Genomic DNA, 24,020 nt, shown 5'->3' with positions numbered 1-24,020 from the left:
CATTGGTAATGCTGTATTCGAAATAATTCGATCGATTTAGTGGGTGTTATTGACATTAAGTTTTTGACCAGCGCGTTAAGCTCACAATGTACAGCAATACGAATGTTTCTTTTTTTCATTCATCGACGTGTGTCTTGTTCATGTACGTAGGCTTTTATTGGCGCCAAGTGTTTTAAGGTGCCTGTGAATTCTCGTTTTGATCAATGTATGGAAATTAAATTGAAAATCTTAACAGTTCTCTTTTTCTCTCTCTCTCTCTCTCTCTCTCTTTCTCTCTTACTCTTTCTAAATACAAACGACGAAATGGTCATAGAAATGTGGATATCATGTTCTCAAAATTTGATCAATTAAGTCTTTACCAGTACTTTGGTAACATCTATTACTGGATATACAGGTATTCACAGAGCACAAAGAGTACTTGGCTATAACAAACATTTTATTCAACTATCATTGTATCAGATATAAACGAACATTTTTATCATCGTTAAAAGTACTAAATCGAGCGGCCTAAGGTACATGTTAAGTGTAAGCACGTATGTGCTATGTGTATGTGTGTGTGTCGTACGCGCTTGTGTGGATGCAAATACATATAGTTTTTGTTTTGCATCTTTTTTGTTATAATGTCTTATGACGGACGATCTTCGAAGTGACATAACATGATCTAATCGCATCTTTATGCATTTACAAATTTCCCGTGATCGTGACATTAGCAGCAGCGTCAAAGGAAAACAACAGATATGACAGATTAAAAAAATAGAGAAAAGCAACATACAATTATTAATGGCACATGCACACCGGCCAATATGGACAGAGCACATACTTTGATAGATTTCGTTTTAATATTCTAAACTTTCTTCCGTTCCTAAATTATTTGCAATGTAGTAGAATCGATCGTAGTTTTGAAACGTATCATTTGCTCCTCATTTGTGCCATTTAAGGTCTCAATCGCACATAACAGATTGCTTCTGACACAGCAAACGTAAATTCTTTTAAGTAATACCCAGGATAAAAAACAAGGAATGTCTAAAATATAGAACTTTATACACCACGTCAAAATATAATTGCCATTTACATAAAGAGTGGTCCGCCATCATACAAAATACTTTTCTTCTTCTTAATTTTGCAAGTTTGGGTGGAATGAAAGGTTTTAGTTTGTAACTAACCAAAAGTCGTAAACCGTATGTTATGGATGAAACGGATGTGATGAATACTTCATCGTTTTCTGAGTCCCATTTCCAACTTGTCCTGCCACATTTTTCAGTCGGTTTATTCCACGAACCGGTACGCTGCTCACAGTCACGCTTAGGGATGGGATTAAGCCCCTCGCGCGAAGTATCGATACCTAAATGAAAATGTTTGATTCTTCGCACGCTCCTTATAAATACGCATACTGACTAAAAAGATGCCTGTTTTGAAATGACTGAGCAATTCAAGTCCAGTTGTCGTTTAATACGGATCGACTTATTTATAGAAAACATACTACATATGTTATTATTAGTTACTGATTATCGACAGATTTTGAAAATAGTGTATATCTGACACACTCTTTCTCGAAACTATATCATTTCGATTGCACATTTTATTTGTTATTTGCTGAACGTTCTGTTATCGATTATTCTGTTCAAATCTATTTACGGTTTTGGAGACTATTATATAAAGCTAGTCAGATCCGAATCTAAATAAATTAATTTCTATAATATTTATTGTTTGTCAAGGAGGAATCAAACATTTTCTTCCAGGTATTATTTCTAGTGCGTGCGACTTTTTCCCGTCATTAATGTTGAGGGAAAAATGCATCCATCGCATTATCGGTGAGGTATCACTATAACCGATTTTCTGATGCGACAATATATATGAAAAATTAGCATTTTATACGCTTCATTCTAATCATAGATTAATCGATACTAAACGACATAGACTTGAATCGTTTAAATATTTCAAATCAAACATTTGTTTAGTCGCATCTTTAGTCACATTACGACCATTTGAAACGATCTTCTTATTTCAAGAAACAGAAAGAAGATAAAAAAAATCAGTAGTCAAGAATATTTGAAATTCTGAAATATAATGTACCGCGAAAAATAAAATATATATTACTTGCAAAAAAGATCGTTTTGCATTATTAACGGTCGACATTACTCTATTTCGTATGTTTTCTTTATAATATGACTATAAGTCGCATTGGTCATTCCATACACCTGAAACTTTAGATCAAAGAAGTATTACTAATGGATGTTTATATTCTGGCCACAACGTAGTACATCTTGCTCTCGTTATTTAGATGCCTGGAATGACTTTGCGTAAAGCGTAACACAGTTGTTTATTTTAACTAATTCGCAATGGGAAAAATTTCTGATGGGTACTTAATATTAAGGATTTGTTTCAACATAAATGTGTTTCCACGCTCAACGTTTGAACACTTTACAAGAACAGTGTTTATCATTGCGAATTAGTCAAATTTTACAATGCCGGACGATGTCAACAATTGAATGCCAACAGAACTGCGTGTATTCGTACATTACAATACAAACACGACGTGTTCATATTCCCGGCATTCTTTCTCATTCTTTGTTTTTATAAATATTGTAAAATAGAAGTTGTGAATTCGAATCAATACAAACTTCATGGATGTTCAATTGATACGCATCACATTCGTAGATGCGAATGAATATTCACGGGATTCTCATGGTCGATTCAACAATACGTGAATGATATGGTTAAATAATTATAAATTGGAAATTGAGGTGGTGACATTACCTGGGCCGTTACTCACCTACAGGCAACGAACCTGTTATGGGAGTAGGTGACGATGATACCATGTTTAATCGACCTTGCTCTTTTACTATTGGATCTAAAGTGAAAGAGAATGGAGAAATACAAATGAAACTATCAGTCTTTCGAAGTATCACATCATTCACATTTTCTGTTAAAATTTATAGCGCAAAATTTAAATATACTTCATAATACTTACAAAAATAAGGATGTTCCATAGCTTCGCGTGCAGTGAGTCTTTCGTAATGATCATAACGCAAAAGTTTGTCAAGGAAATCAAGGCTTTCGTGCGATACCAAATGTTGATTCTCTGAATGCATAAAACGTTCCCAGCGTTTACGTGAATGTCGACCTAAAATATCATTGAAACGAGGATCCAATTCAATATGGTACTTTTCAAGATATTCAAATAATTCCTCAGTCCCGAGAACTTTTGCAATTCTCACTAATTGGTCATAATTATCGTGTCCATGAAAAAACGGTTCTTTCCTGAATATCATACTTGCAAGCATGCAACCAAGGGACCACATATCTAATGAATAATCATACATCTGCAATACAGAAGAAGAAGCATATTATCCGTAAATTACTTATAAAATACAGTTAAAGATATAATAAATTACACACAAACCTGATAATCTACAAGTAATTCTGGACCTTTAAAATAACGCGAAGCTACTCGTACATTGTATTCTTGACCTGGATGGTAAAACTCTGCTAGACCCCAATCGATTAACCGTAACTTTCGATTTTCATGATCTATCATAACATTGTGCGGTTTGACGTCCCTATGCATTATTCCCATACTATGGCAATAATCCAATGCCTAAACAGAAAAAGAAAACGACCATTTCTTGTACATTATTAATGATTTTCTCTTTCGTTTCACATCTTATTCAACCACAGATGCAAAATGGATCAAACACTATCGACACATTACTTACTTAAATATTCATGAGTCCGAAAATTTTTAAAATTTCTGAAACTAAGGATTCTCTTTATATGCTTTGACTAATAAGAAAGAACAATTTCAGTATTTTTATGGAAAGGCACTACATCATATTTTCGTTTAGTATATTCACTTTTAACCCTTTTGAGATAAGATACTTTTAAAATTATTATATTTTATTGTACTTCATGATCAGAATAAACTAATAAAATGCATACGAAAGAAAGAAACATAGAAAATTGATATATGCAAATTTATAATTGTTTAAATACTTAAATTTCAAATATCATAACATTGAAAGAGTAAAGATATAGTTATAAGCAAAATAAAAATATAAAGATAAAATAAATTTCAGATGAAGTATCTTTTTATCTAAAAATACTAATACTAAATAAGACAATGGTAATAAAGGGAAAAAATGAATTTGTATAAATAAAATATTTTCGAACTCTTCCTTGAACCTGTGATATACACCTACATCTATCAAAATAATAATCTCGAAGATTCACATTGGACTGTTCCATTGCACTTAACAATACACGCACTTTTAATAATTCGTAGAGGTAGTATCTTATGTCGTAGTCTGTTAGCGTCTGGTATAATTGCTTGAAATCTGTGTTGTTCACATGTTCAAATATCAGTGCCGGTGTCCTTGATACCGGATCTTTGACAACAGCTTGGAGTGTAATTATGTTGGTCCCACCTTTGAGGTTTTCTAAGATTTTAATCTCCCTTTTTATTTTCTTCTTTTTTACAGGCTAGACATTAAAATCACATGAAAATTAAAGTTTCCGGCTAATTATAATTCACTTACTAAAACATAATTTATACTTTTTACCTTTAAAATTTTTACAACACATTTTTCGTTATTTGTAATATTTATGGCTTCAAATACTTCACTATATTTTCCTCTGCCTAATTTTCTTACTAGTTGATAATCATCTTGTTGTCTATATAACAAAAAATTTGTTACAATTAAATAAAATGATGGAAATAAACAAATATATACACATAAAGACGTAGATATACACGAATATAGATACATTTATCTAAATACACACAGAATGTTTTATTGCACACTTACCCCCAGTCGACAACATAGGATTCATAGTCCCAGTAATCTCTGGATTTGTGTGAATTCACATCTGTGTAGACTCGCGCTCTACTGGGTAGTGCCATTTTTTCTGATATATCACTACTACTATTTATTTTGTGGATTGCTATTCTTTCACTGTTGTCTATTGAAAAATTACAAAAGCTAGTTAATTTATTTCTTCCACTCACCCAGTTATAAATGCGCGAGGACAAATATACACCTGAGTCATTAAAAAAAATCATATTAAAATTAAACATATTTTAAATTAATAAGAGAAATATAAAAAATTGATGAATAATATGTGAATGTGCAATAGTCTTTTGCTAAACACTTACTTATGTTTACATATGAACAGAATCAAATATTAAAATATTAGTGTCAATAATATAATTTGTAATATCAATGATAATAGTATCTATTAAGGCAACTCGATATTGCACTTATATTCATGTATACATTGAAAAATTCATTAATACAATGCAATATTTAATCATAAATCTAAACATTCTCTTGATTCTTATATACTTTTTACTTAACTTAACACAAAAGAATAAATGAGTAAATTCTAATATTTAAATACATCTATACTACATTCAATGCAAATAAATTGACAATTATGTGTATCAATTAAAAATCAATAGTAGTTGCAACATAATTAAAATAACATAGTAAAGAAAATATAAGTACCTCATTGAGTTATAATTGAAACATTTAATTTCTTGTAATACAAATTTTGCAGAATACAAATAAATTCATTCATAAACTATCTAATAGCATCTTTATTAAAAATATCTATATGATATTTAACTGAATGTAATTACAAAAAGGAGTTATATGGTTAGAAGAATCAAAACAACTTCACTAAAAATAATTATATGATAGCAAGCAGACTAACCAAAGAAAAAACTGAATCCTGATATAAGAAACTAACAAAGTTTGAAACGTGTTCACCGATTACAACGAATGAACTGCATATTCCTTAGAAGTCTATTGATTGTGAGCTCACAGAACACTATCAATTCGTTTCTGTGGTTTGAAGTTGTGATTTAGCAAAAGAACAATCCTATATATACAAGCACAATTGGCATATAGGGAAAATTGATATTTAAGTTAAAGATCAAAAATGTAGGTAAAAATTAATCTACTATCGCAACAGGGATTAGAACACGCACAAGCACAAGGCACGAACACACATGTACGAGATAAATCACACGCCATCGCAATCAGGAAATTAATGTTGACTTATTCTGGACTCACCTAATACATTCCGGACCCGAATCTTGATTAGTTTGACCGCAACAGATCTCTAAATTCGTCGTGAAACCACGCAACCTGCTTAAGGAATACGTGAGGCCGCGCGAACGCGTGAAACTCAAGGATTTTTGCGGGCGGCCGGCTTCTCAAACGACCGAGGTCCAAGATGGCAGCCAACAATCCACCACAAACTCCAAATATATAGATTGAAAACTCCAACCTTCAACCGTCTCTTCAATCAAATCTTATTACTACTATTACTTAAATTATCGACTTAACCTTTAGAGATATTATTGTTCTTATATTATCGTTTACATCAATTAACTACATAATTTTATATATAAAGTATACGTGTTTGATATGTTTTATATAGGCACATAAAATTTAATATTAACTTTTTAATACTTTATACATATCATTCTCTTTACATAGTAATAAAATTCCATCCCCAATATGTACGTATTAAAATAAGATATTACTAACAAATAAATTATAAAAATATTAATACTTATAATATATAAACCTTTTTTGTTAACAAGGTTTTTATTTAATCAAGGAATGTTCATTTTTATTCAAAAGAATTGTTAATTTTAGTTAGAAGGGAAACTCATGTGCATTTCTAGTAAAATATTCTAGTACACTTCATACATATTGACCAATCAGAATTTCTTTTATGGTGATATCTTCATTATCGCGTGTTTCAACGTGTATCTTTAATAAATTAAATGTGAAGGTATTAAAGATTAATATATAATGTAATATAATATAATATAATAAACTACGCTTACACTCGGCAGATGATAGTTTGTTATAATAAACCACTAACTATATTTACGTTAAATGTTAGATAAACTTAAAAATAAAAAAACATCTATATTTCAAACTTAACAGGGTTATTATTTAAATAATGTTTACAATATTTTAAACTAAAGAGTATCCCTGATTTGTGTTAATGAATGTATAGGATGTAATAAAGATAAGTCATCTTTTATTGAAAACCATTGCTGTAAAAGTTGTTCTATATTCTTAGCATTATCCTATAAGAGAAAAAGTTTATGTAATAAATAACCAGATGGAATAATAATATGAATAACACTGCATATTTGATGTGCTATTATCTAATTTACCTCATTCATATTCATATCAGTTATATGTAATTTTTTTTTAAGATTTTCAGCATCTAAAATCCAAATATGTGCAGATTTATAAACAATCCATAAATTTGTACGTAATAATCCAACAACAACAACGTCAGGATTTTCACACGGAGGACTGCAATGTTTACATTAAATGTTAAATAATGGTGTCATTAATGCATAACGATCTCTAATACTTACCTATCTAAAAAATTTTCAGTAACTTTTTTTATATCTATATCCCAAGATACAGTAGTTCTCATGACTAAATTTTCTTTTTTCTCCATATTCATTGTTTTCATTTTTTCCAATGCTTTTAATAGTCTATTTTTATTCTTATTAATATTTACTGTACATTTTTCTTTTGTTTCCAGTTTGCTTTTGTTGTGCTCTGATTTCTCATCGTGTGCCAGGTCTCTATAGTATCCACGTTCTTCAGGTGACAACTTTTTCCAAAGATTAGTTATTCGATAGGCAATTTGAGGTGCTGTCATATTAGAATCTTTTTCTATCACTAAAAATAAGAATACAGATCTAATATGTATATTTCGTATGTAAATTAAGTTGTGTATGTTAAATACTTTTACCTTCTGACCTGGCATATTTTGAAAATTTAAGAAAACCTGCACATAAATTTGTATGTGGATTGATATTTGGTGACTCCTTTGGTTCTGTATAATCGTAAGATTCTATATCCGTACCTCCCTGTAAAAATCACTTTTTAATATATTTCATGTGATTTAATGAATTAGATTTCTTATAAATCTTACCTTCAACCCAGATACATGTCCTTTACTCCATTCTTTTAATGTAATTGACTTTTTTATATCCAATTTATTCTCTGCATTCAAAGTGTTTGTTTCTGCATTTTTTATCTTATTTTCTTTCTCATCTGTATTTGTATTAGAAGAATCGAACAATACAAAATCCTCACCTAGATCTACTATAGGTAACTGACTGAATGTTTCAGATGATGGACTTAGTTCAAATGGTGGAGTATCTTCTGTGTTTTCTTTTGTATTACTATCACTATACAAAGTAAAAAACATATTAAATATAATTAGATTATATTTTTTATCCTATATTATAAATACTAACACTGAATTATGAGAAATATCGTTATTGGAATAAGTCAATGCAAAATTCTGTGATTCATTTGAATCTGATTCACTTAAATCTAGAGATGGTAATTGAATATTGAGGTCATCTACATTTTTTCCATATTTTTCAGCACTTTCGTCATCACAAATTTGCATATTTATAGAAACTTGCGGTCGTCCTTTATGTTCGAAATTATTAATCTCGGTAGAATTTAAATTATTTATTACATTTTCATCAGTATTTATATTGTTTTCAATAGGTTTATCAAGATTTTCTTCTAAGCGTAATTTTCGTTTTTTGCATGCAGGTTCCTCATTTTCAGTATTGTTAATGTTTACTTTTTGTGTATGATCTTGATAATCACTAAATGAATTTTCGCAATTGTTTTCTGGTTGCATTTCTCTTTGTATTCCATAAAAATTTTCTAGATATTTTTCTATTATATTGATAACCACGTTCTGTGCACATAATATACATCATATAAATTCTTATAAAAGTATATAATTAAACATTTTTGTAAATATAACTACCTGTTCTTTAAAAAGGAGAGAAGTTTTATTTGGTTCTAGATTAACATCTATGTTTGCTGCATTTATTAAAATATATACAAGAAATATTGGTTTTTTCCTTGATGACGATTCTTGTCCTAATGCCTCGAAAATTATTTTAATCACTACCTGGAAATAACTCTTAAATCTTTTGAAACTGCATCATCTAATTAAAAGAAAAGCTAAGTAAGATATATACCTTTTCTAATTCTTTATATTTAATTGGTCTATCATTCACAAAAATATATTGTCCTCCAGATTGTAACACTTCAGTTGCTTGTGTCATCTTTGAAGGAACCATTATTTTAATTTTAATCTAAAACATATACTTTCATATATTAAAGTATTAAATAAAGTATTAAATACATAAAATTTTGTATATAATTACATCTGTATCTGTAATATCTATCCAATTCATACAGCATGTTATTTTTTTACCAAGAGTATATGTAACTGCTTCTTCAAGATTACTTATACTAGGTTTTGCAAATATTATGTTATTATTTACTTTATAATTTATTCGTACATTAAATTTGCATATTCCGTAACTTTTTATTAAGGACTCCAAAGTTCTAATATCTTGATTAGCTTTTTTTAAATTTGTAATTATTTGCCTTCTCACTGGCATTTGTTTAAATAATTGTTTAACTTGTACAGTTGTTCCTAAAAAGAGATATATAAATGTATATTTAAAAAATTTGAAGCAAAATATTTGAAGTTGTCTTGCTACCTCTAGATCTGTGGCAATGTTCTGAATTTATGATATGACCATTATGATCTATAGTATAAGACATAGCTGCTTCATCTTGTTCTGTTTTTGATATGATTGTAAGATCCGATACTGCGCTCAATGCATATAAAGCCTCACCTCTGAATCCATATGTTTCTAAAGATTCTATAAATAATAGTATGATTATAAATGCAAAATCATATTATGCATTGCTATATAAATGTTTTCTTCGTAATATAACTACATACCTAAATCGGAGAAATTAGACAATTTTGATGTGTAAGATGATAAAGCCATGTAAGGAGCATCTACTTTTGAAATACCACATCCATCGTCCTTTACTTCTATTAATGTACATCCATTATCTACCTAACATTTTTAAAAATATGAACTTTATATAAAAATTTTTAAGAATAAAATAATTATTAAAGAATAAAATGTGCTCTGAATAAGAAAATTAACGTAGTACCAAGTTAATTTCAATATTTTTAGCACCAGCATCAAACGCATTTTCTATTAATTCTTTTACAGCAGTAGATATCGAAGTTATAACTTGAGTGGTAGTTATTAGTTTCACTGTGTCTTTGTCTAAAGCTGAGATGATCATTTTTACGCAACGTCAGATTTATCGAACATCCATTAAGGCATTAAGATCTTTTATACGTCAAATTTATATCTTGTGCATTTTGTACATCATATAATGTATCCACTCATAATTTAATGAGATCAACGCGCGAATATCTGTTTTAAAATTTGTTTACAAATCAAATGGAAAAGATAGATCGTATGCGACTTTAGAACTGAAGAACGCGATTATAACGACATTCAGTGGACTGCATTTTCAAGCGCGGGAATTTATGAATATGAAACCCATAAGTGTCATATTTTAAAAATACGTACTTGAAGACGGATCTAATCTAATAGTTAAAATTTAAAAGATGGGAGAAGAATAATAACTCAAAATATCTATTTTATTTCAAAATATTATTTGAATATCATATAAAGTCATACACCGATATAATACAGCGTCGTATTTGAATAACAAAATAATTAAACATTTTATTTGTACTTCTCCAACAATTTGTCCACGAATTTAATGTACGCTTCTTTTGCATCGTTCTGCGACATACCTTCCTTCGATTTCCATGCGTCCCATTTTGCTTTTCCCTTTAAATCCAACATACCAGGTCTCGCTGTACAGAATAATGGAATGATATAAATAAAATAATTACATAAAATTTTATATGAAGTAAGACATGTACTTCTTGTATAATATGTATTAAACATGTATGTAATAACTCACTGGTATTTATATTTCCCACCGTTGCTTGTTTAAACAACGCGTACAATTCTAAAAATTCTTCGTCGGTAGGACGTTTGGTAAGAGCTTTTACAGCTTCTGTTGCTTGCTCGAATTTCTACAAAATCACATATACAATCATGTACTATCTAGTCGTATTAGTTATTGCAGATGCTCGTAACTTTATTTTCCTTAATATTTAAATTTCGTATTTCTTTTTATAGCACAAGACATTACTGAATAATGGAAGACAAATTATGACGTTGCACAAAATTTCACCTTTGAATCATTACGTTATCTAATAGAAAAATATCGTTAGGAAATAAATTTCTTATAAATGAGTGAAATTGGTAATATATTATTTACGTAAATCATAATTCCTCGTTTCCTTCCTATCGAGCAATCTTAAGCATTAACTATTTATCACAAATGACAACAACAATTATTATATCAAATTTTTCTTTCTACTTTTTACAATTATACAATCCGATCTTGTATCGATACATAATGATTTATTTGCCGAATATAGTTACATGAATGAAACCGAACGCGCCGAAAAGTATCGAATAAATAAAATAAAATAAAAATTACCTGATCAAGAGACATCCTTTTTAGCAGTTAATGGTAGCTTTCGGTTAAGTATTGCTAGTGACCAATGGATCTACCTAAGCATCGATTAAATATTGCTTCTGGAGTCCCCACCTTTTTACCAACTATGCTACATAACTGGCAATAACAAAAAGAGGTACATGTAAGATTAAAAAAAAATTAGTACGTACATACATCTATGAATAATAATCTATCCACGTCGATGTTTTTAAGCCGATTTATATATTTCATATATAATTTACTACCAATAGTTTACAAATTGTTGGCTTCGTAAATTTTTATGGATATTATAAATTAGGATGGTTGCTCGCTGATCTACTTTTGAGAAACAATGTCATGATACGCATGATTTGGTCCGGTCCAGCGATGGGAAATCAAGTCAACGAAAACCGCCTGGAAAGAATGGGGCCAACCTGCCACATCATCACCCAATACTCAGCTACGCAAGAATGTAGAAATTCTTGACTACCTGATACATCGTTTTACCTTTCCCTAACTTTGCTGTGCACGAGAATCTCTGCTCTTCAGGGCCGTGTTCGAAGACAATGTATACATTAAAGCTCAGACTAAATTTCAGAATTTCGAAACTGAACGAAACGAGTTTCAATCTCTCGAACGTATCGTACAGATTGCATGGAGGATTTTATTTCTTAGCACGTATGTTGTACGATGATGAAATTGTACATGACAATATGGAATTAGATGTTTTATAGATGCGCATTGAATAGAAGCAATTTGATTGTGTGAATATCGAAAAGAGATTAGACGATAAACGTAATAAAGGAAGGAAGACAAGGAGGATAATTTCATTGGTATTTAGAACCGCAGAATAAAAATTTCGACATGCCATGGGACGAAAGTACAGAAATAGCACTCATGAAGTTACGAGAACAGGGAGGGTGAATCATTTGAAGAATACGGGAATGGTTGACGAGTAGCGAACGAAAACCAACGGAGACGACCGATTTCGTGTACGCGGGATCGCGGCCGCGCGCAGCCAGAGCAAAGTGGTTTCAAAATTCACCGAGTATGCGTGATTTGTCACTCGATCGCCGATCAGTTCGATCGGGACAGTGTTACTCTCTCTCGGAAGAGTACGCGGCCAGCTAACACTAGTGCTCGACAGACACGTCTGTCATCGTGTTTGCGATTTATCCGATGAACGGTATCGTCGGTATAAATATACTTGTAAGCGGCAAATATATCCGTGGCCTTGTTAACGATACAAATTCTTTACATCGAGTGTCGAACAAATTTTGTGATTGTTTACTGTTCATTAATTAATACGGGAAGAGAATCAAAGAGTAACAGTAGCATGGGAAGTCAGAAAGTTTGGTGTGAAATATCTCAAGTGTGTGGGCAAGCGGACAAAATACACATCGTGAACAAGGAAACTCAACGAGAATAAAAATATTTTGATTATTGCGATTGCGTTTATCGTTTGTTTAATAAACGGTGATATGTATTTCGTATTGCTCGAGAAAACGGGCATCGAATAACGAAAACGTGCAATGTGTCTTTTTGAATGTTACACGTTACAAAGGAACAGCAGACAGGCTTAGTTGTTCATTCCGAGAATCGTGATCTCTACGGCACTCGATGCGACATAGTCGACAAAGATATGGCCAGACCGCGTTCTCGTTTAATCGCGATTGCTCTCTAACAAGCATTACGTATCAAGGATATCAACGTTGTTCGACCAACCATCGTATGATATCAATCGTATTATATTAAAAATTTGTGCTGACAGTGGAGAAAAAGTTGTTGCTGTCACGTATGCGGCGACTACCGTGTCACGTTGCATAGCATCGAAAAACTCGTTAAAAGGTAGATAAATTCGTTCGAATTTTTAATAACATACACGGGTATTCGTCGGTATCTGATAACAGATCGTGTTCCTTTCGTTATCGCTGGATCGTCGAAACAGCGCATCCATGGACTTTCTTCGTTATGCGACACGATATTATGCGGTTGGACTATGATTTCCGCATGGTCGCTATCGAGAGATCAACTTTGGAAGTAAAAGGTATTCACAATAGTAAAGTGACAAAATGACGATTCTTTGGGTGAACCGGTAAAATGATTAATTAACATATGATAGCACTGGGTGACGTTGAGGTAAGAGAAAAGATGAGTATTGTACCAGTTGCGAATAGGAGTTTTCTCCACGGAGACCGGAAACCATCTCCAACTTCGGAGAAAATTCTTTACGCGACTCTCGATAGTCTGGCTCTGAAGAGAGCGACGTTACCTCTGCAATTGTTACCTATCAACGATGACAGCAGCGCTACGACCGAACCAACGAACGAGTCGATGAAGCAGGGGAAAATTCATACTGAGACGATTGCCAAGAGATCCAGCTTCAAGGTTCGCGTTAATTGTTCTTTAATAGGTGTTCAATTTCCAGACGATTTCTTTCAGCCCGATAAAATTGCAATTTCGCAATTGTCAGCGCCATTTCACGTTTGTCATTTCACAATCGTTGAAAAAACACAACGAACGGGGTAGTTGGAATCCCGTCGCGATGCGAGTTCGCGAAAGTTAAAACGATGCTAATAAAGGAGTGGCTTGGAAGCTTGTTAGCTTCCAACGATCGTTATTCGCCATTCGGTTTGAATTCTACTGACCGACTGATTCGGTAACAGATTCGAAATCATTTCATTATCTTATCGCACTCGTACTATCGCCTCGTTCCTCGTACTTACATCCGTTAATTACCGAGCGACGAGATCTTTTTTCTTTTTTTCACTCGTTTGCATGCCTTTGTCGGAAATCAAGTTCTTCCGGTTAAATCAACTAGTTCCTCTGGTTCCAATTCCTCTAGAAATTGCAACTCGCAGAGCGACGCGGCGGTTACTATTTTGAAACAGTTAGGATTGCGATTTTTATCGTATTCCTTGAAACCGTATCCGCAAAACCGTTATAAATGTCCTAACTATAGCATAAGTAGGTAGGTATATATACGCAAACTAATGAATCGCGTGAAACGTTTCGTTCAGGTCGACGCGACGTGTCCTTCATCGAAGCAACATGCAAAATACCTTGTGGTTGCATCGCCGTTGTCGTCGTCGTCGTCGTCAAAGCCAGACTCGCAAGAGACGCGGTTGAAAATCACCGCGGTCGAGCCTAATCTAAAAAAAGATATCGCCTGTTTGCAACGCAATTGGACCAATAACAGCGATATCGAGGATACTTTGATAAGAGATAGCGTGTTGGAGACTGATATTTTCGAGAAAACCTATACCGGCGAAATTGCACGTAATTCCAGTTATTGTTGTTATATCGCGAACGGCGTAACAGCGAGTTCCACAAACGACAAAAATGAATCTCCGTCGGACGATTATGAGAAAATAGAATCGGTGATCGGTACGGACGCGTGTTGCAACTTTCAGGCAGAAGCGAACGATGACGAAGAGAGTCTCGAGAACGAGGAAGATACTTCGTGCACGAAAAATGTATTTGTCAAATCTAAATCAACCAATGATTTAGCTAGCAAGAGTTATTCGGACATGAGACTATCCTTAGACGGACAGTCTTTAGTGGGAACGTTTTCGGATGGAAAGTTAGCGAAAAGTTTGCTCTTTAGCAATGAATTTCCAAACTGCGGGAAAAAGAAGAAACATTTTGCGAAAAATGTGTTGCATTTCGTACCGGAATATCTGGTAAAGGGACAAAAGGGGAAGAGAAAGCAGAAGGAAAAAGGTATTCCGAGTCGATCGTTGAACTCTTTGAAAACTCCATTATCGGTAGATACGAAGATAGGGATAAATTCCAACGGCAGATACAGATCGAGAAGTCTTTCCCGGGAAGAATTGAAATATCTAAAAATCTCTTCGCCGACGAATTTTGTTCATATCGCGTCCGCCACGAATCCGAATCTGGTTTCCAACGAAAACACGATCAGATTTAGTTTGGGGCAAGTGGTAATTACGCACGAGCAAAAGTGTGCCACCTTACCTCTTCTCGTTGCAACGAACTACGAAAATTCAATGGCTGAAAAACGAAACGGGCAATCGTCGTCGTCGATCGTCGCAGGTGCTGCGGAGTCGACTTCTTTCGATGCAACGTCGCCGGTCGTTGATAAATCAAATGAGAAAGTCAAACGTACGTTTTCTCTTTTGGGATTACTTTTCTCGTTTAAACATCCATTTTATTCGTCTCGTTTAATCACAATATTTTTTAATTTTAGGAAGAAACGACGGGTTCAATGTCGAAGCCCTAAAACGTCAATTATTATCCGAGTTGCAAACACGTTCGGCAAAACTATTGGAGTTAAGCCAGCAGGTGAAAACGGACGAATATCGGGCAAATATACGCGAGGGGAGTAACACAACGTACGAACTAGCGTATGAGCCGTGTACCGAATTGCCTGCCAATTCCAGTTTTCTCTGGAGCAATCGGACTAAGAATTTCCTTCAGGAAAACACGCGGACGATCCCCAATGAAAATACCGAAAACATCGAAGACACCGTAGGTGAAGTATACGACGACGTTGGACCTCTGAATCTTGACAACCAGGTGATAATCCAATGCGTGTGTACGATGTATTAACGTTTAACGAATCGACCTGTTAGAACGCGACGTCCTCACAGTTTTGCATTTCAGCTTTTTCATATTGCCTTCTTGTTTACCTTAAGAAATGTAATCGCTTGGCGATTTATAGTGAATTATCAGTTTCTTTCCTGTTGCGTTGCGATGCATTAATTGTGCATTAATTAATGCATTAATTAGGAGGACGATTACGACGATGTGGGCACGCCTGACGCATTACACGTTGATGAGAATCGCATCAGCGAATCTTCGACTGCTTTCCAAGACTCCGATGATATTTACGACGACGTTATGGGTCCGAGTTGCGCGGAAAACGATTTTAAGGACAACAAGATCGGAATTTGCGATAACGAAGTGAAGCAGGAAAGCAGCGAACTATTCGTCATTAACGAATATTCTAGCGTGGACGAAAATATCGATGCATCAAATAACGATCAAGATGTATACGATGACGTCGGTTTACCGAGCGAGGAGCGAGTCAATAGCCTTTATACCGGCTCTACGATAGGTTCGATCTTGGGATCGAGTTGGATGTACGGCAAAGAATCCGAGTGGGAGGATTTAGAGGATTCAACAATGATCGGACTGTCTGAATTTCCAAACAAATACTACACGTCGTAAGTAAGATCGGATACGATAAAATGCTTCCTTATCGTTTCTCTAGAAAGTTGTCTTTCTCTTGATGAAAAAAGGGTAGAGACGCAAGTCGTTCCGAGTAGAAAAAGGTCGGGTCAGAGATGGTCCCGGATGATGAGAAAACAACGATCCAGAATATCAAGGAAGAACCTCAATTCGTCGTCGAAGCCATGCGAGTCTACGCTTCGTGGTAAGTTTTTACAAAAATGTTATACATTCTAAGATGAAATTACGTCATATGTATATCGATAATGTCAGGTATACAGTTGTTTCTATAACTGTTTAACAAGCGATCGACTTTAGGCGTTTTATGTACAAACGCGATGTCGTAAATAAATCGCCGTGTCTCACAGACGATAAACGTTTCTGAGATTTTCGATGAAACTGATTTTCAAAAAATATCTTGTTTCCCATTTAAGAGATCGTATAGCACAGAGAGTTGAAACATCGACGAGGCTTCGATGCTCGATGCGATGAATATACACGTCTTTTTTCTTTTTCAAAAGTATTAGACAGCGTAAAGTGAAACATTTGCTACAAATTTCCGCTGGTTCACGCGACACGTGAATGGTATACGTAGGTATATACAGTAACAAGAGTAAGCTGGCCACATAATTGATTCAGCGCTATTTGTATTCTTAAATTAGACGAATCATATGTCAAGATAATGTTCAAAATCGAAACATACAGCGACGAACGGAGTGAAAATTTTCCATCGACTGTGACTTCCTTTGCCTTCGTACATAATCTCGTTGGTTGGAGATTGAAAATCTCGAAGTAAAAGAGCGAGAAACGTACAAAGTAAAAGAAAGAAATAGACTTCTGGAATCAACGGCTATGGGACAGCTTGTGGAGTGCATTGTGCTGTTATATCGCTGGAACAATAGTCGGTTGCTCCAAGTAAAAGTTACCTAAATACATACTTACTTGTCGTATCGCGCATGATGAACGCGATGAACGAACATCGCTGACAATCTACAAACGGTTGCACGTAATCGACCGATCATGAATTTTCTATCTGAACGAGACTTACCCATTGAAATGTTCTTTGTTCGAAATGTTTGACACAGTTGTTATTCGTGAATTAAAAGAGAAATTGAGAAGGAAGAGAGACCGCATCGATCCTTCCGATCGCTTTCACGGGCATATTGCCCAAACGCGATTCATCAATATCCTGTAAGGATTAGCAACAGTGGGATGGACGATAGTAAATAGACAGAACGTAGGCGATGATTCGATGCGCGTGAAAATATTTTATCGAGGAATTCAGCCTGGAAACCGGACTCGAGCACACAGATGAGGGAGGTGAAAGCGCGTATTGCGCTCTCTCAGTGTCAGTCACGGCCGAGACGCTGCGCTGTTTGCGTCGCGTCTTGTAGCGTCGCGCTACTTCCTATCGCATCGTGTCGGAACTCTCTATTATACTTTCGCACGATTTTTCGTTCGTCGATTGCACAACCATACGATTCTTTCTTGATCATCGCTACCCGCTTAGTCTTTTACTTAATTCCGACACGAATTTGATACTCGTCTATCGGTATTCGTAAGCGAGACTCGTCCGTAACGAGTCGACATGTCGTGGAAATGAAACAGACCTTGAAAACTTTCCAACGACCGAATACACAAGGTAAATTACGTCGGTTATTTCGTACGATACTTTATTTTATACACGGCGTGATAAAGACTTTATAAAAATCGAGGTTTGTCCAAGACATAAACAAGACGAAACCGTTTACAACGTATCCCTTTTGTCTGACCGATCTCAACTTGTTTGCTCGCCATTCGGATACTAGAAATAAAAAAAATTCTTTTCGCCGCTTTTGTTCCTTCGATCGGAAATATATATATATATGTAGATTTAAATTATTCTTTTAAACAAGCAATACGTTTTAAAGTATCCGATCGCGAGAGTTATTCAACGAGATCCGACGAGACGATCTGTGTTTAGATATGAAAGTAAAAAGAAATTATACGCGACTCACGATCGAAACAGTTTCACTTTATTCATCCGATTCACCATGGCTTCTACCTGTCCCCTTCTCCTCTTCAATTTCTTGATTTCTCGATCTTCCTGTTAACGTCTGAAACTTGGACAAATGTCGAGCACCGTACACACACCCACGTTATACCACATCGCACCGCATCACGTCACGCCGTATACATATGTATTTGTACACGTGTGTGCGGTAAGACATAGAAACGACATAGTAACGCTTGACCGTGAACGATGATTTTAAGTGGCTGTCAGCCTTGGCAACGGATCGGTGTTGCTCGTTGGCTGTACGCAGAATATCGAAGAATGGAAGAAAGAAGAGAGCGAGGACCGAACGACGCAACAAGATCCACAGAGAACACAGGGTCTTGTTCAGATGAGGGTCATCGACCTAGACGAAGACGTGGACACGCAGGAAACATCGTGCTACGTTCACGAAGGTCCTTGCAAGATTTTAGGAAGTTGCGCTGATTAAAATTTTCATATACTGTTAAACAACAACGAATTTCTATCGATTGTTTGTCCGTCTGTCTGACGGGAAGAAAAAATTTTCTATGTATCTCAAAATCAATCGTAAAAAACAGATCTAATAAATTCTCTGATTTACCTTGAAATCGTATTAAAACAAAAATACCACTTTCCTACTAGTTTGGGAGATAGAGGTTGGAACATAACGCGTGTCCGTCTCGTTTTTCATCGACTTAGTCATTAACGTTTTACAGACGATACATCCGATGACAGCACGTACGAGAGTCTGCATTCCTTCCAGCCGGATGACTTCTGCACAGATTCGGAAGCTGAGACGACAACCGACGAGACGACAAGGGAGCGAGAATACGAAAGTACCGAAACAGAACAAAAGATTCCGATAGATTCCGATCGATTAGTGATCGCGTATTTGGAAGCACCCACAAGACCGAATCCTCCACCACCGCGCGAAGTTAGTCTAACTCGAACTCTTGGTAAAAGAATAAAGATGCTTCGAAGGACTTGGAGTATTACCAAAGGAAGTCTGGGCCGCATGCGAAAGAGAACCACGGTTGACGACGGTCACTCTTGCGACGAAAATAAGGAATTCTCCAACGATCATTCGAATTTAGACGGTGGAAGATACTTTAGTTTTGCCAGACATTTTAAAAGAACCGTTACCGGACCCTTTTCAACCTTTTACTTAAACGGTTACATCGATTCCGCGAATGGCGATAACGATCTCTCATCGTCCAAAAATTCAAGCGAGGAACCAATGTATAGCAATACCAATGACGAGATGGGTAAGTCAATGTTTGAAACTTCTCTCTCTCTCTCTCTCTCTCTCTCTCTTCTCTTTTGATTTTCCTAATTTCTCACATAATTCTTCTAGACCACTACAGCGTACTCGTGGATCAAGAACCACTCTACCAATTTTATGCAGCAGCTGCTGCTAGGATCGCGTCCGACTTCAGCTCAGACGATTACGAGGAGGTAATGTATTATATTACAGACCATTTGGAATATTCAAATGCTTCCGATACAGTCTAATTATTTATCTGTTATCGATTATCAGGTCGAGGGTATGATCCCGTCGCGATCTACTACGGATTTGGCAAAACCGGGACATAGAACGTTGTGGTGCCAAACACCACAAGTCATAAATAATGGTCTTTTACGTAAGCGACACGTTACATTGTTGGTGTTTTGAATTTTCATATTTTATCCGAAGTCTATCCAAGATCACGTTTTACTCTTTACTAGAACGACTAAGTACGGAGGAGAAGAAGGTTCAAGAAGCGAAATTCGAGATTCTCACCTCAGAAGCGTCCTATTTGAATTCTCTTCGTGTCCTAAAAAACGAATTTCTCAACGAATCCTCACTCGATGAAATTTTAACTCCGCTCGAGAAAGATAAACTATTCGGCGGTATTCCTAGTGTATTGCAAGCATCGGAACAGTTTTTAGCTGAACTAGAAACTGTATGGAGATACGATCCCATGTTGCATGGTTTGCCAGACGTGTTGCTTAAATATACCGACAAATGTTTAGATATTTACGTAGCGTATTGTTCTAATCAAGTTAGCATAGACACGACTCTTAAAGATTTAAGGTAAGTAGAAAATAATTCCCTCGGATGATGATAAAGTTATATCGGTGGATTAATTTTTCCAGAACACGAAAAGGTTCAAAATTTATAGAAACCATATCGCAAATAGAAGCTCGTTCGACTTGTCAAAGTTTGTCGTTGCACTCATTTTTAATGTTACCAATGCAGCGAATAACGAGGTAAAATAAATTCTGTTTAAATGTTAAAATTTCGCACATGTCGAATAACGAATGAACGCGACAAAAGCATGTAAATTATTAAAAAGTATGTGAATCCAGGCTTCCTTTATTGGCCGATGCGGTTCTCTCTAAACTACCAGTAGCATGTGAAGATAGATCACATTGGGAAAAAGTTTTGTCGAGTTTAAGTTACGTTGTTGCTGAATGTAACGAAGGCGCCAGTACAGCAGCGAAAGAAATCGAAATGGAAAATTTAATACGGTAATGTTCACGGCTTAATATAGCCCAAGAAAGTTTTATCGCAATCTTCCTTATTTATTTACATATATGTGTATATATATATTAAACAAGAAATTTTATTTTAACAGAAAATTGGAATATTCCGCAAAAATTAAACCAATCGTATTAAAAGGGAAACATTTGGTTAAAAGCGGACCAACCGTACAACTATCGACAAAAGCCGATGCAGAATACAAACTCACGTTTGGAAAAAGATTTAACAAGACGCCTCTTTATTTATTATTGCTCACAGATCTTCTTCTAGTCGCAAAACAGAAATCTAAGTATGAGCTTTCGTTACAATAGCATTCTCCTGCTCTGCTATAAAATAGAAAATTATTGTTTCGTATAACGTATGTCTTTTTTCTCTGTGTCATAGTACTCACGACGAAGTGTACACCGTTATAGATACTTGTAAGAGAAGTTTAATCGCTTTAGAACCAGTTCCTGAAGACTCGCCATTTGCTGGACGCAATGCGATGCTGTTGACGCTCTTAGAAAATTATTCCGGACATCAGATCGAATATGTATTAACGTGTGAAAGCGACACAGAAAGACAAAGATGGCTGGAAGCAGTTTCATCCTCGAAGCGTGGATTGCCAGAAGAAACTCTTTACGAAGTGTGGGATTGTCCTCAAGTAGTAGCTTTATATTATTACTCTCCAAATCAACCTGACGAATTGTCATTGCATCCAGGTATATAACATTTTTTGTGAAAAGACTACTTGATCTACTTTGACCGATCATGCGTTTCAATTAACGCAAAAAGTTGCTTTTAGGTGATATTATAAACGTGTTTAGGAAAATGTCAGATGGGTGGTATCAAGGAGAAAAATTGTTAAATGGTGAACAGGGCTGGTTTCCTGGAAATTATACGAAAGAAGTAGCTTCGGAACATGTTCGTGCAAAAAACCTTAAACAGAGACATCGTTTTCTTACACTAAGCGGAAACGCATTACAACGAAGAGTAAAACAACAATCAGCGACTCATTAAATGAATGATGATTCAACTATCGATTATTAATTTATGCAATTTTTAATAAATCAGATTTTACGATATTCTACAATAATCTAATCCCTATCGTTCTCACATAAATAACAATAAATGTAAGGATTAGTCAAAACAGAAAACATGTTTATAATAAAAGTATCTTATTATTTATTGTCTTAATATAAATACTATTATAAATGTTCCCTAATAATCTCATCGATCTATAACTGTATTTAATATATTTTAGCTAAAAGCCTGAGAGTAAAAAACAAATGAAATTAATATTTGGATAATTTATAAGAATCAGTGGAATGTTTTGTTTATGCAAAAATAGAACATGACACGTACAGTCTTACAAAGCATGCTTTCCAGCTCTTTCTGAGAAAAAAAGAATACAGTATCCTGACAGTACAGCAAACTTTAACTTAAGTAAAATAGATTGTCTTCTATTACATTCTAAATAAACAATCCAGTATATTCGTCATTATCCTTCCCGCGATAAACGCAAAAAATTTGTTCGTTAATCGCGCTCACAATCACAATGATACAATCTGTGAATAATGTTTATATACCTACTCTAGAATATCTAGATGGTTTCACTTCAAATAATTTTCTTACAAAGTATACCTGTATCGTTGTTGTTACCATTATGACAATTATTTGGACAATAGACCATGTTTGGACATAACAATTATTATCCAATAATAAATTTAAATCTCGAGCTTCTCTACTTCTGCTCAAATGTTGAATTTGGAGCATTTCATTGATGTTTTTCTCCACATTGATTATTGCAGACTAGGAAAAAGAAACACATCATTAACAAATTATCACTTTGAAATGAAAATAATAAATACTTACTGTAAAGTTTTCCACAGAAAGATTTAATTCCTCTAGTTCCATTGAATATTTATCCCATTCATCGTATCTATATCAAATAAATAAATAAATTATGAACTATAATTAAAAGATATACTTTGCAACATTATACATTTTAATATGTACATACATATATGTATTTATTACCTGATTACTGTAATATATAAATTAACTAATTTTGAAGCAAATCTGGAAAACTGATTATCTATACAAATGCTATAATAGCCAGCATTTTTCACAGTATCTTGATAATCTGAGTTAGGAAGCCACTGGTAAGGATGAACTATTACTCCTTCTGGATTTCGTACTGCGAAACCAGCTTTTCTATCTCCACCACGTACCACCTGCATTTACAAATATTCTTCGAAATTTTCTTATTTTCTCTTTTTTTTCTCTTTTTTTCGAATATTTAAAAATTTTTAGAAATTTATACTTAAAGAATAGAACCATATGGTTAAATATATTCAGATAAATCATCAGATTATACATATTTAAACTTGTACGAAAAATATTCGTTGATATTACACTATATTGATCCTCAATTTGAATAAGCAAATAAAAAAAAATACTTTCTATGAAATAACCGTGTGAAAATTAACTGTATACCTGGAAATTTACGTAGAAAGTAGCGCCAGCATTAACATATTGAAAGTAACAATCTTCTTTTCCAGCATCAATATGTACTTTGTAATCTAAGGCCACCGCGGGTAAAGTTTCATACCATGGATGTGGCATGCTAGCGTTCGCGAGGCTAAGAAACACTCCGAAAACCAAACTTCGTAAAAGATTAGACATTGTTCACCTTTAATCAAACAGACCATCACAACAATCCACCCGGCCAACAATCGCTTTCACGATCACTGACAAATGTGTTTCAATGTGCTCCTACATCACCACAATCTTCAGTGGTTCTCAATTGTCTTTATTCGACTCTTTATTGTAA

The 24,020-nt window shown here is 34.4% G+C and overlaps 5 protein-coding genes across 12 annotated transcripts; 1 reads left to right on the top strand and 4 right to left on the bottom strand.

Annotated features, from left to right (window-relative positions):
• Positions 1 to 418: 418 nt before the first annotated feature.
• Positions 419 to 6,267, bottom strand: Ckiialpha (casein kinase II subunit alpha). Of its 3 annotated transcripts, none has more exons than XM_072016744.1 (8): positions 6,075 to 6,267; positions 4,806 to 5,037; positions 4,560 to 4,671; positions 4,267 to 4,479; positions 3,404 to 3,598; positions 2,972 to 3,323; positions 2,774 to 2,851; positions 419 to 1,342 (listed from the first exon to the last, which is right to left on the bottom strand). In XM_072016744.1, the coding sequence occupies exons 2-8, from the start codon at positions 4,898 to 4,900 to the stop codon at positions 990 to 992; spliced, it is 1,398 nt and encodes a 465-aa protein (XP_071872845.1). In that variant the 5' UTR covers positions 4,901 to 5,037; positions 6,075 to 6,267; the 3' UTR covers positions 419 to 989. The 3 variants fall into 3 exon arrangements, with proteins under 3 accessions (XP_071872845.1, XP_071872846.1, XP_071872847.1); XM_072016745.1 differs by having other exon boundaries at positions 4,806 to 4,959; XM_072016746.1 differs by having other exon boundaries at positions 1,134 to 1,342; positions 2,758 to 2,851; positions 6,075 to 6,266.
• A 680-nt stretch (positions 6,268 to 6,947) lies between these two features.
• On the bottom strand, positions 6,948 to 10,399 carry LOC139994484 (PMS1 protein homolog 1). Of its 3 annotated transcripts, none has more exons than XM_072017169.1 (12): positions 10,056 to 10,399; positions 9,835 to 9,955; positions 9,587 to 9,751; positions 9,245 to 9,519; positions 9,056 to 9,172; positions 8,839 to 8,985; positions 8,306 to 8,766; positions 7,978 to 8,236; positions 7,795 to 7,912; positions 7,409 to 7,721; positions 7,199 to 7,343; positions 6,948 to 7,108 (listed from the first exon to the last, which is right to left on the bottom strand). In XM_072017169.1, exons 1-12 carry the CDS (start codon positions 10,191 to 10,193, stop codon positions 6,998 to 7,000), a joined length of 2,370 nt encoding a protein of 789 aa, XP_071873270.1. In that variant the 5' UTR covers positions 10,194 to 10,399; the 3' UTR covers positions 6,948 to 6,997. The 3 variants fall into 3 exon arrangements, with proteins under 3 accessions (XP_071873270.1, XP_071873271.1, XP_071873273.1); XM_072017170.1 differs by having other exon boundaries at positions 9,365 to 9,519; XM_072017172.1 differs by having other exon boundaries at positions 9,835 to 9,977; positions 10,056 to 10,191.
• A 220-nt stretch (positions 10,400 to 10,619) lies between these two features.
• Positions 10,620 to 14,672, bottom strand: LOC139994483 (acyl-CoA-binding protein homolog). 2 transcript variants are annotated; one of them, XM_072017167.1, is made up of 4 exons: positions 14,537 to 14,672; positions 11,478 to 11,612; positions 10,890 to 11,004; positions 10,620 to 10,779 (listed from the first exon to the last, which is right to left on the bottom strand). In XM_072017167.1, exons 2-4 carry the CDS (start codon positions 11,490 to 11,492, stop codon positions 10,646 to 10,648), a joined length of 264 nt encoding a protein of 87 aa, XP_071873268.1. In that variant the 5' UTR covers positions 11,493 to 11,612; positions 14,537 to 14,672; the 3' UTR covers positions 10,620 to 10,645. The 2 variants fall into 2 exon arrangements, with proteins under 2 accessions (XP_071873268.1, XP_071873269.1); XM_072017168.1 differs by lacking the exon at positions 14,537 to 14,672 and adding an exon at positions 13,832 to 13,985.
• Positions 11,794 to 22,387, top strand: Exn (Ephexin). Of its 3 annotated transcripts, XM_072017163.1 has the most exons (15): positions 11,794 to 13,862; positions 14,495 to 15,599; positions 15,685 to 16,013; positions 16,227 to 16,663; positions 16,739 to 16,872; positions 18,921 to 19,115; positions 19,398 to 19,946; positions 20,036 to 20,136; positions 20,219 to 20,321; positions 20,407 to 20,755; positions 20,818 to 20,931; positions 21,031 to 21,192; positions 21,300 to 21,494; positions 21,590 to 21,906; positions 21,990 to 22,387. In XM_072017163.1, the coding sequence occupies exons 1-15, from the start codon at positions 13,590 to 13,592 to the stop codon at positions 22,202 to 22,204; spliced, it is 4,578 nt and encodes a 1,525-aa protein (XP_071873264.1). In that variant the 5' UTR covers positions 11,794 to 13,589; the 3' UTR covers positions 22,205 to 22,387. The 3 variants fall into 3 exon arrangements, with proteins under 3 accessions (XP_071873264.1, XP_071873265.1, XP_071873266.1); XM_072017164.1 differs by lacking the exon at positions 18,921 to 19,115; XM_072017165.1 differs by lacking the exons at positions 21,300 to 21,494; positions 21,590 to 21,906; positions 21,990 to 22,387 and having other exon boundaries at positions 21,018 to 21,155.
• On the bottom strand, positions 22,346 to 23,982 carry LOC139994482 (transmembrane emp24 domain-containing protein 5). Its single transcript, XM_072017166.1, has 4 exons — positions 23,684 to 23,982; positions 23,225 to 23,421; positions 23,060 to 23,126; positions 22,346 to 22,996 (listed from the first exon to the last, which is right to left on the bottom strand). Exons 1-4 carry the CDS (start codon positions 23,870 to 23,872, stop codon positions 22,766 to 22,768), a joined length of 684 nt encoding a protein of 227 aa, XP_071873267.1. The 5' UTR covers positions 23,873 to 23,982; the 3' UTR covers positions 22,346 to 22,765.
• Between the last annotated feature and the right edge of the window lie 38 nt (positions 23,983 to 24,020).

Source organism: Bombus fervidus, chromosome 14 (genome assembly GCF_041682495.2).
Source record: "Bombus fervidus isolate BK054 chromosome 14, iyBomFerv1, whole genome shotgun sequence".
In the NCBI taxonomy this organism is placed as follows: domain Eukaryota; kingdom Metazoa; phylum Arthropoda; class Insecta; order Hymenoptera; family Apidae; genus Bombus; species Bombus fervidus.
Note: the sequence above shows the minus strand (reverse complement) of the source record. Positions and strands in the feature narration are given on the sequence as shown.

Bases quoted from the DNA above. Each gene is read 5' to 3' on its own strand.
- Exn (XM_072017163.1), top strand. From the start codon at position 13,590: ATGATAGCACTGGGTGACGTTGAGGTAAGAGAAAAGATGAGTATTGTA. The intron at 13,863-14,494 runs GTTCGCGTTAAT...CGTTTCGTTCAG, and splicing joins CCAAGAGATCCAGCTTCAAG to GTCGACGCGACGTGTCCTTC. The intron at 19,116-19,397 runs GTCCTTGCAAGA...AACGTTTTACAG, and splicing joins ATCGTGCTACGTTCACGAAG to ACGATACATCCGATGACAGC.
- LOC139994482 (XM_072017166.1), bottom strand. From the start codon at position 23,872: ATGTCTAATCTTTTACGAAGTTTGGTTTTCGGAGTGTTTCTTAGCCTC. The intron at 23,127-23,224 runs GTAATAAATACA...TATTTGATATAG, and splicing joins TTATATATTACAGTAATCAG to ATACGATGAATGGGATAAAT. The intron at 22,997-23,059 runs GTAAGTATTTAT...TCTTTTTCCTAG, and splicing joins TTTCTGTGGAAAACTTTACA to TCTGCAATAATCAATGTGGA.
- Ckiialpha (XM_072016744.1), bottom strand. From the start codon at position 4,900: ATGGCACTACCCAGTAGAGCGCGAGTCTACACAGATGTGAATTCACAC. The intron at 4,480-4,559 runs GTAAAAAGTATA...TTTAATGTCTAG, and splicing joins GTGTTGTAAAAATTTTAAAG to CCTGTAAAAAAGAAGAAAAT. The intron at 3,324-3,403 runs GTTTGTGTGTAA...TCTGTATTGCAG, and splicing joins AATTACTTGTAGATTATCAG to ATGTATGATTATTCATTAGA.
- LOC139994484 (XM_072017169.1), bottom strand. From the start codon at position 10,193: ATGATCATCTCAGCTTTAGACAAAGACACAGTGAAACTAATAACTACC. The intron at 8,986-9,055 runs GTATATATCTTA...AGTTATTTCCAG, and splicing joins AATATAAAGAATTAGAAAAG to GTAGTGATTAAAATAATTTT. The intron at 7,722-7,794 runs GTAAAAGTATTT...TCTTATTTTTAG, and splicing joins AAAATATGCCAGGTCAGAAG to TGATAGAAAAAGATTCTAAT.
- LOC139994483 (XM_072017167.1), bottom strand. The intron at 10,780-10,889 runs GTGAGTTATTAC...TATTCTGTACAG, and splicing joins GGTGGGAAATATAAATACCA to CGAGACCTGGTATGTTGGAT.